The sequence below is a fragment of the Camelus bactrianus genome, chromosome 33 (genome assembly GCF_048773025.1).
Source record: "Camelus bactrianus isolate YW-2024 breed Bactrian camel chromosome 33, ASM4877302v1, whole genome shotgun sequence".
Lineage (NCBI taxonomy): Eukaryota > Metazoa > Chordata > Mammalia > Artiodactyla > Camelidae > Camelus > Camelus bactrianus.
This window is the reverse complement of record NC_133571.1, coordinates 7211754-7222881: the sequence shown is the minus strand read 5'-3', so window position 1 is coordinate 7222881 and position 11128 is coordinate 7211754. Positions and strand designations below refer to the sequence as shown.

General features: G+C 42.0%; 1 protein-coding gene across 3 annotated transcripts in view; it reads right to left on the bottom strand.

Moving 5' to 3' along the window:
- Positions 1-1404: 1404 nt before the first annotated feature.
- The window catches only part of ZC3H12C (zinc finger CCCH-type containing 12C), a 71845-nt gene continuing 62121 nt past the window's right edge, over positions 1405-11128 (bottom strand). For all 3 annotated transcript variants that reach the window (XM_074357170.1, XM_074357168.1, XM_074357169.1), the window contains exons 5-6: positions 9370-9476; positions 1405-8737 (exon numbers count right to left, since the gene is read on the bottom strand). In XM_074357170.1, coding sequence (XP_074213271.1) covers positions 7341-8737; positions 9370-9476 — 1504 coding nt within the window. In that variant the 3' untranslated portion in view covers positions 1405-7340. The remainder of the gene's footprint in view (positions 8738-9369; positions 9477-11128) is intronic.

Sequence of the window (11128 nt, the reverse complement as noted above, 5' to 3'; positions counted from 1 at the left end):
GGCTCAGGTGAGCGGCTGCCCTGAGTTTTTTTGGCGAGTTGGTTACATAGGGTGTAAAAATGAACGAGCAGAATCTTCACTGGGGAGGGAAGGGTTTGGGGTTTGGGGTCGTGTTCTCGGATCTCCATCCCAGCTCCACCTTCCCAAAGGGAGGAGGGATTTTAGTCCTTATTTAGTCTGGGTCAGAAGTGTCATGGCATCAGTGCATGATGGGTACTTCCAATCTGCAAGGTAATTTTATTGAAACAAGGGCATAATAAGCAAAAGTTATATTCAGATACTGGAGCTTCCTGCCTTTTCCCACCTTTCTTTTTTGGCCTCTGGGCCACTGGTCACCACAAAATGTGTGACCGCTTTTCAGCCCAGAGGTTCCTGCTTTTCCTTCTCTGCCCAGGGATCCCTGCTGTTTTCATGATGTAGGGTTTCCTGCATTTGGCCCCGTGTCCCTCCTTTTTGCCCAATTCCTGCCATTGGGCCTGTGTCTCCCTTTCTCTGCTCATCTCTAGTGGTCTGCCTGCTGTAAGACACTCTCAGCTCACCCTCTCCCACCTAACGCTCATTTTGGGTATACCGAGTTCTCCGCCAACCACAGCTGAACATTACAATAATCATTTGCTGACAAGGCCCAAGTTACCTAAATGCGTAAAACCCCAGTTTAATAGCTTAAGTGGGAAAGTACGGAATACCTGACAATGACAAATAGAAACTTTAGGGGAAAAAAATAACAAGAAAAGCAAGAGTCTGAAAAGCAACGAAGAGGGGAAAAACATCTGCTCTCTGAAATAAAAGTTTCTTACACACTGACACACGAGTGTGTTAAATCATAAAGATCATGAGCTAATTTCAGAATTGTGACCGCATCTGAAATAGAGTATTTTTAATTCTTAGTTGGTCATAAAAGAAGGGAAGTGAACCTACCTGGGGCAGCGTCAGTCAGTAAGACGCTACATTTGATTCATGCAAGGAGAGGTGCAGAAAACTAGAAAGATCTGTACCACAGAGGCTCACAAGAGGGGATCTAGAAGCCTCAATGTGAAGCAGAAGTAGCTGAGGTTAATCATGAATGGAAACTTAATTAGAACCATAAGGTAGGACTAGCCGCCTTTTTTGGGGGGGCGATGGGCAGGGGAGGTTTATGGAGGTACCGGGGGTTGAACCCCTCTACCACAGAGCTGTGCACACCCACTCCCTCAAGACTAGTTGTCTTTGGCATTTAATTGCGATTTTCATATGAATTAATTACGGCTCCAACGCACGGGCGCTGAATGTGCGCTCATCCTGCAGAGGATGGATCACTAGCCGCCGGACGAGGCAGGCCGTGGACCAGAGAGGGATGCTTGCCTTATGTGGCATCTGTGCTGCTGTGTGAGGTCAATTTCTTCATGAAACAAAAACAAACCACCATAGGGAAAATGAATCTTTTTTAATTTTTTTTTTCTCTCAGTGGCAGAATCACATAGCTGTTTTGATACGGATTTCCAGTAGGTCTAAAATACTGCTTTTCGGAGTTGAAAAAAAAAATTCCATTACAGAAACACAGAGAACAGACATGGGGCAAACGCATCACATCAGTTTATCAGATGGTTGTTCTAAACATACTCTTTGCCTTATTTTCCTATAAGAAAAGTTTGAAGGATCAGATTGGAAATTCTACTCTCAGCATACACCTACGGCTTGGGGGGAGAAAACCTAGAAGGAAAGGTTATAGTGCTGCGTCCACGTCTCTGCGGAAGCGCGCGTGTTGGTGGGTGCTCTGTGTTGGCTGGGACACTGCTAACTTCCCCAACCCAAAGGAAATCTAAAGCGTGTTCTTAAAAACAAACCATTCCTCTTCAGTGTCTTTTTCCCTTGAGGCAGAAGCTGCTTTAAGAAAGGGGTCAAAAGCTTCAATGAACAACAGTTTGTCTCTGCTGAGATGTCTGGACAGAAAATAGGCAAATTTGGTACATGGTTTAAAATATGAAACTCTACAAATTTTATAAAGTGGAACATGCACAGATTTTTTTTTTTTTTTACTTCCAAATTGTCAAGTGGTCAGTTTAAATTGTTTTTAAATCTGAAAGACAAAGGACCTTAGGGAGAAAGTCATGGCTAACATATCACAGAGTATTACTGTAAAAAGCAAACAGCAGGTTGACAGCATAAAAAAAAAATTAAGTCACCATCTAAAACTGTGAACACTGTTAGAACCTAGAGTTATAGTCCAATCTTAAAAGAAAGCGTAAGTGGATGGTAACATTCAAAACTATTTTCTGTTCCTATGGAAATGATGTGATGTTATCACAATTTACAAAGCCCTGTGAATGAACGTGGTACACAGCATGTACTCCAAGGAATTTAAAATCACACACGATCACGTTCAGAACATCATTCACCAAGGACAGTCCTAAGGTGTTTAACATAATCTACACTAAAGGTTTGCAGAGAGCCAGGAGACACTGTTATTTATAAAGAGAATCACAATACAGCAAGTGCATTCACAGTATAGCTACGATTCCACTAGTCACAAGTTTTAATCTTACAGAATAAAGTTACAGTATGTGAACTTACAATATATTTGTCTTCTTTAAAACCATTTTTAAAGAAGGGCAGGTCTGTCATTTTTCAGAAGTCAAAAACCAGCAGAGAAATGTAACTGATAGATGCAGTCTTTAAAGTATTTTATGGCTAATTATATGTTAATTCTCAAAAACTACAACGGAATTTTTGGTCCATGAGGCCCTTAAAAAAAACAAAAGGTAGGTAAAGGATTCCCATTTATCAATAGAAAGTTCATGAAAAGATTTCGATATTTATTAAAACATCTTTTTACAGAATGCTTTTGGTGATTAAACACACGAAATCTCTCTAATAAATGTTTGTGGCCAGGCCAAAAACATCAGTGAATTAAGATGCTTTAATATGACTGTCTTACAATCTTCTTTTGAAGGACACCAATAACATTTTCTTTGAAGGCCAACTGAACAATAATTATTATTTCTTATATTAACACATATCAGGATTTTCTGCTTAATATGCCTGTTTCTCTCGTTCTAGGGCAGGAATCAGCAAACTATGGCCCACGGGTAAAATAAAGGTTTATTGGCACACAGCCACACCCATTCATTTACATATTTCCCGTGGCTGCTTTTCCGCTGGAAGGGCAGAGGTGAGTAGTTCACAGAGACCATGTGATTCTCAAAGCCTGAATTACTTACTGTCTGATCCTTTACAGAAATTGTCAACTCTGGCCCTAAGGGGCTTCCCAGACTGATCTAAAGTAATGCATCTGTTTCTCTACTTTGATTAGCACTCTGCTTTCTCTTATGCTAATGCACGTGTGCAGTACATGCATTTTACACTTCGTTTTATTTGTGGGTGCGTACCAAGGAGTCTGAGCATCCTAGCTGGGTTCCCATGTTGAATATATCTGGAACATAACCATTCTCTCTGGCCATAACCTGTTTTGACTTCAGGTCACCCAGGAAGTCTCCAGGAGTTGGATGGCAATAAAATGGATGCGCCACACCTAACAGAATGGCTGGGCGACTGGACGTCTTATTTGATCTTGAATAAGGAAGTTGGATAGCAGAAAAGAATAACAAAAACCAAATATACCTCAGGGTAAATGCCATGAAGTCAGAGGAAAAATAGCTTGAGAGTTTTCAAAACACACACAGACATATCCAGAGCCACCCTCCCACCTGTCACAGACTAACAACTACGACATAAAGTATATTTGTTTTATAAATATATTACTGTCTTATACATATAGATACATCCATAAAAGACATGTTAAATTATCTGTAGAATCAAAACTACTTTAAACGTTTTTTTTTGTGTGTGTGTGTTTTAAAATTTACATGTTCTATTAAAATTATCAAAATAATTCTTCAAAAATACCAGGAATAAAACCAGCAAAGAGTTGCTTTCCATTCAAGTGGTTCTAAATCTTATCATTGGTCATCCAGACACCAGACTTGGTCATCCATAACTCAAAGAAACATAGTTCAATTAAGGAAAAGTTAGCTATCAAAAGCGTATCACTCTCCCATTTTTAATACTTTATAACAGATATGTATGCATGTATGAATGTGTGTGTGTGTGTGTGTATATATATATATATATATAAGTATATATATATAAAAACACTCTTTTTGGTTATATTACATATTCTCATAAATGAGTTTTCATAAAAACACAAAGTTCAAGTTTCTACCAGTATCAAATATTTTATACCGGTGTGCATTTCTTTCAAACGTTTAGGTCAATGGCAAACTCTATCAGGATACACAGATTGTAAAAAGGAGAGTGAAAACTTATGTATCACGTGCAAGAAAGGAGGAAATACTAAGGGCCAGAATTTGGCCAGTTGGGTACCGCTCCCTCTGTACAAAGACACAGAGACAACACTCGGGGGAGTCACTGTGTAAAGGACAGTCGCTCTCCATTACTCCGGGACAGACTGTGCCAGTCTGAATCCTTCCTCTTCTCTCAGTGGACCACTTTGGGCAGTTTCTCCACTTACTAACACACCTCTTTGGGTTATCTGTTAGCAAGTCTGGTAAAAGATACGATTAAGGTGAAAGTTTTGGCTAAAATGAAGGTTTGGGATCCGCTATGGATTTAACTTTAACGATGGACCCTTTCATTTATTGCTTTAGATCATTAAGAAATTGCAGTATCTAAAGTCAGCCAAACATCTCATTCGTCAGCTCTGAAAGCAAAACTGGTGCTTCAGAAAAACCGAAAAAAAAAAAAAAAAAAACAACCCAAAACAAAACAAAAAGGGGGTCAGGGGACAGACTGCCTCTTGACATAAGAAAACTGCAGTTTCTTAACTGGGTCACTTACACTGAGGAATTTCAGTGTGGCTGTTCAGAGCTACTCACTTCGGGACAGGTGGTGGCAAGCTCCACTGCTGTCCACAGTCTACACTCCAGGAAGCGGTGACCCAGAGTTAGCTAAAGGCATTAGGAAGTCAAATTAAAGGCCATGATAGCCATTTCACCTAAGATCTCATTTAAATGAATTTAATCAAGTTTGGCAGAATCTCCAAATAATTAAAATGCAGAAATTAAGAAAACGGAAGCAAAACCTACATGTATCATTTTAAAATGATTTCATACTTAAATTAAAAAAAAAAGCTTAGAATAAATATAACTGAAATGAAAGGTACCTCACGTTTGTAACCCTATTTTTGGCACTGGGTTGGCCTCTACATTAAACTTGTTACAGAGAGTGACCGACAAAATCAGGTGAACGATTTCTCAAGTGAGCGGGGCGCTCCGGGGCCGCGCCTGGGTCTGGCGTGGGTGGCAGCGCCCGTGTCCCCTCCCGGCAGCGAGGGGCACCCCACCGCACAGACGGCAGCAGCCACTGCAGAGAACCCCACCTTCCTGAATTAGGTTTGCTGAACACGGTTCAGATTATTGGATATGTCAATATGCACAATGCCTTTTAGAAGCATTTACTGAAACCCAAATCCTACTGCATGCGACACACGGTGTCACATGAGTAGTGAAAATGTTGTCCTAGTCAAAGGTGCTTGGACGTAATTTTCAGGCAGCATTTTACCTTTATTTTAAGTTCACGCTAGATAAGTTTTAGGAGAAAGAAAATGCCAATAAATTCATTGACTCTATTTTAATATATAAAACTAAGACAGACACTTTATTTACCTAAATTGTTACTTTTATTTTCTACCCTACTCTAGACTTCAATTTTACCTTAAAATTTTGCATTTAAATAAGGGATAAAATGTTGCCCAAAAGTCTAATCGTAGTTACACGTTTGTGTTTTAACTAGATCTACAAATCAAAATAGTTCTTATAGTTAAAAAGATACAATTTGTATCAACAGTAAAAGGTATCTTCTGGTTTTTCAGGGCTTTACTTCCAGCTCTGGCAGGTAAAGACCAGGATAACCGGACAAACAGGCAGCCTGCAGAGTGTGTTACACTCAGCAACATTCACAAACTGGAGGCAGCGTGAAGTCGTGCCAGTGACACTGCCGTCTGCCACTCACCACATCGTCTACCTCCTAACCGACAGAAAGGAACCCACACCCAGCAAAACCCATGACTGTGAAACCAGAAATATCCTTTACTAATACTAGAACAGACTCTAGTCTGTATCTAAAAACTACACTATTTGTGGCAAGAATCTGGCCTTAATAATATAACTGACCCCCCAAAAAACTACCTTCAGGAAAATGGAAAATATACAGTATCTTACAAAAATTTTAAGTTACCATTTACAACTCCTCCATCACCATTTCTATAGTGCAGTATCAATAAATGTTGCATATCCTCAACACGTAAAACCACCTCAGGCCAGCCTTGATAAATAGCAGGAAAGCTAAAGAGTATATTAAATATAAAAGTTGCATTGAGAATAATTAGATTCATTAAAAACGGGCAAGTACTGTGAAAGGGTTATTTTATCCAGTATTGTTGTGCCCCCAAACAAAAAGACAAACACATTAAAAATACAGGTTAATGGAAATCTAGGAATTCAATTCCAGGTCTACTGTCTAGAAGCACATCACAGCTGGATAACAAGCTCTAAACTGTAACAGTTACGGCTTTTGCCTTTTTTTATAAAAAAAAAAAATGGAAACAATTTTTTCCATTGATTGCATCTGCCTTCCTGTAAGTCAACCATATTAAATTAACTAATTACTTAACACAAAATATCCAAACAAAAATAAAACAGTGAAAAGTGCCACATTTGTAAATCATTCTAATATATACTGTTACCCATTTCAACATAAACTGGTAACTTACATTTTGTTAAAAATATTAAGTCAGTGCTGTAGTATATCTTTGTTTCTATAAATAATGATTATAGCACAAAGAAGCCCACTTTCCCCAAATAAAAATAACTTAAAAAGCTGTAAAAGATTCCAATTAAGCTCGGCTTGAAAAAATAGTCTGCTAGGTCTAGTCAAATGTTCAACATTCTGAAGGTATTGGAATTGCTTGCAATTGATAGACAAACACCAAGTTAATAAACCATGAAACAAGGATTAAAAAGTGCTGCATATAAACCCCTGATGCACCAAAGATTAATATCAAAGATCACAGACACATCTAATAAATCAAACTGGAAAAACTTCCAGCCAAGGATATATAGCTTTAAAAAGGAAAGGTTAAAAAAAAGTTTGAATGTAAAGCAATCCCGTGATACTTCCACTATGTGGGGCTGTACATACAGATTCCATGATACAGTATTTCACATAAATGGATACTATATAACCTCCTTGCCGAGAAGGAGATCACATGTGCTATTGTAGCAAACCTCCCTCAGCATTTGAGCTGAACAAAAAACTACTAAAACACCACGAAGATGCATCAACTCTCAATAACCCAGCTGCGATTTCTCCACCAAAATGGCTGCAGCCAGCTGCTGGGCGTCGGTCACGTGAGGGTTCCTTTTCATGACAATTCTCACCAGGTCGGGCGGGAAGATGTTGCACAGGTTGATGTATACCTTCTCCCGGTTGTCCTGGTACCTCGGCGGGTCCGGCGGCACCCCGCAGTACGGGAGCCGCCAGGCCGGCTCCTGCGGCTCGGGGAGGCTCTGGAAGGCGCACTGCTCGTAACACGGCTGCGTGGGGTTATCCGGCAGCGAGTAGGTCTGCCGGTAGCCGTAGGCGTCCAGCCCGTAACCCGGCCGGTCCCAGCCCCCCAGCCCTTCCTGCCGGGAGTAAGGCTTCCTCTGCCTGGAGGGAGAGCTGTCATACAGCCGAGAGTCAGAGATGCTGTCTATTCTCGTGGCCACCAAGGAGCGCCCGAGGTGCGGGGCCTTGGCGTGAGACGCGCCGGGGGGAGACGGGTAGTCGCCGGGGCAGCTGGACCGCGCCCCCACGGCCGGGTGCTGGAGGTGCACCGCCAGATGCGGGAGAGGCGGCTTGTGATGGTACTTTGGCTCTTCGAGACTGTAACTCTGCACTCTGGTTAAGGGGTCGTGGAAGTTCTGCAGGAACGGCTGGGCGTTAAGGCGGCTGTGAGGGTGCATGTGTTGACACTTCAAGTTCTCCTCCAGCTGGGGGTCCGGAGAGCTGACGTAGGACCGGTCGTTGTACCCCGCGTACGAGTCGCTGCTCCCGCAGCTCATGCTCCCTTCACTGCTGCAGTCAGAGGCCACCGAGCTCACCCTGTGCTCTGTGTCTAAGGAGAAGCGCCTCTCGGGACTTCGCGGGCCTGAGATGCTCAGAGCTGAATATGCATTCAACATCGAGTAATACCCAACGTCAACAGGCGAGTCACATTTTGGATACTGTTCATAAGGCATTGGCGTTCCATGAGTTTTGGTTGCCATCATCATTGGAGGATATTGTCCCTGTGGTCTTTGATCCTGAGGTGGGAAGTGAACTCCAGATGGAAGGCCATTGCTTAGAGACGTAGTGCTTTGGGGTTTTGCAGGCGAAGCGGCCGGGATGCTCACCAGGGAGGGGACGGACCTGGTCTCCAGTTTGTTTTTGGTGGGAAGCTTCTCCTCTAGGTCTTGGTAGCCCTGAGTCCTGATGCTTGGGTCCGACTGCCTCTTTGGAGCACCTCGCTTGGCATCGGAAGTGCTGTCGGCCTTGGTGCTGCAGGGGACGCTGTTGCTTTTCACCAGCCCTCCTTCACTGGCCGTCTTGGCTGCTGTGTTTCTGGACATGGCACGAAGTTCATCAGCCACTGACCGCTGGGGCTGGCTGCCCCTTTCGGGGTGATAATACTTGCACTTGTGTCCATAGGTACACTTCTTCCCTAGGAAGAGGAAGACCAGTTAGGCAAAGGATGTCCTGCTGGAGCCCAAGCATCAGTTTGGCACTACTCTCTTAAACTGGGGAAAAAACAAAGGTGGCCGGGCTATGAGCTACTCTGAGCCTTGCTTTGGAGAAACGCCACGCTGCAGTCCCCCACGCCAGTGCTCCCAAGAGCAGCTGGAAAGTCGGCTGGATGAGCCACGACCGCCTCCAGAGCTTCTGCTTAATACCCCTTCACACGCGTGTCCCCAGCTCCTACCTGCCCCTTCCCTTCCTGTATGACTTTGTAATCAGGCAGGACGTTCTGTTCTGAAGAGCACAACGTACCGCCGTAATGTGACAAAACCATGCTACTCTGATGTGCATCCGGATGTGAGAAGGCCACATTTTTATCTACCTGAAAACTAACTTCGTGCCAAATTAACTGACTCTTTGGAACCATGTTTTAATTCAGGGAAATGCATTTGCATGGAACCCAACTCGGTAAAAACAGTTTTTCATGCCTAAGATGTTTTCTTAGATTTCATCACAATCAAAAGAACCACATACTATGCCATCCAAAATTTTAAGTGTTTATTTTTAATAATAAAAGTTTAACAACATACTGTATTAAATACTCATAAAGAAGGTTACCATATGGACAAGGCTGCTTTTTGTGCTCAGGAACAATAGGTTTCTTCCTCAGAAAATTGTCCAGGCTTGGGCCGTGTCTCCCAAGGGGGTCATCGGGGGGCATGAACCTGTCGGGGACATACACAACATTATCTCTAAGGAGCAGGTGGGTAATTTAATTCCGAAGATGGAATGTGAAGATTATTCACCCTAAGGTATTTTTTTGAAATTTTAATCCATGTATTTTAATTCAACATTTATGGTATATTAAAAAAAAAGTAGTACAGGTTTTCTTCATGAAAACAAAATTCAAATGTTTCAAGCTGAATTTGTATTTGTCTTAATTCAAATAAGTGTTGAGTCTAGCATGTTCTAGACTTAGTTCTTCCTTCCTCTCAGTCTTGGGATTTTGTAAGGACTGTAGAGAATGACCACGGTGATGACTTAGGAGAGCCTGATAAACACTAAGCCTGGGAAGCAGCAGGTGGGGTGGCAGCAGGAGGGGCTGAGGGAGAGAAGGGAGCGGCGGGAGGGCTGAAGGGAAGGCGGAACTACCTGAACACCTGCTACGTGTCAGACGCCGCACACACACCACTTCATCGCACCGTAATGGTAACCCCTGGACGTGTTAGCTCCCCTTTACAGATGAACACACTTTTCTAATCGAGGCTTAGATGAATGAGATATTTTTTTTTTTTATCTGTGGCATCGTCAAGATTCAATTCTGTCTAACTCCTCTTCCATGCTTTTCTCACCGTAATCAGGTACTTCTCAGTTGACATAGAAAAAATCTGAAGGAAATAAACTTATTATTTTGTCTGGAGTGTCCAACAGAAGCAAGAATTCATGGCATGAATATTGTCAAGAACTTATGATTGAAGAGTTTTACTACTAAGCTATGTCACTGTGTGAACATGAAATGAACGAAGTGCTTACCCACAAAATGGGAATAATGCATGAACTCTTAAGGGAGTATCAACGTGCCTGAAATAACACTTAGCAACTATGATGCTTAATATTATGAAAACAATGTGGTAACATTAAACGTTTAACAACAGAAAACAAAATCACTCAATCCCACAATCTTAATACAATTATTTTCCACTTGTGTGTTGCATGGTCATTTTTCTGTTCGCACACAAACACAATTTTAATTTTATGCTTTGTCTTTTTAACATGAATATTTTCCCATGTTTCTCAATAGCTTTCATAATCACAATTCTAAATAGCTGAATAATATTCCACCAGGAGATGTATCGCAATTTAATAGCTTTCTTTGTTGTAACTTTACTTGCCTTTGAATCCTTGCACCTTGAAGTTATAAATATACAGAAATGAACATATCTGGCCCTCCTCTTTTCCTCATTATATATTCCAAGAAATGAGATTACTGGCTTGAGAGGCTGTTTTTAAGACTTCTGCTGATCCAGGCCAAACTATCAGTTTATATCTTTAACAGCATGAGGCATATGCACAAATGTTTTTTAATTCTGTGAATTAAGTGGGTGAAAAAATATACTCTTTGTAGATTTAGTTTGCATTTTTGATTATCAGGAGGTGAGCTTTTCCCACGTACTGGTAAATACAGTGACCCCTGGACAACATGGTTCTGCACGGTGCAGGTGCACAACAGATACTTGGGTTTTTTCCCCAGTAAACACAGACCACAGGGCTGGCGCCGCGTGTGTGGAGGGCCGGCTACCAGGCTACATGCAGATCTTTGACTGTGCAGGGGTTGGGGAGTTGGCACCCCTACGCCCCATGATATTCAAGGATCAAC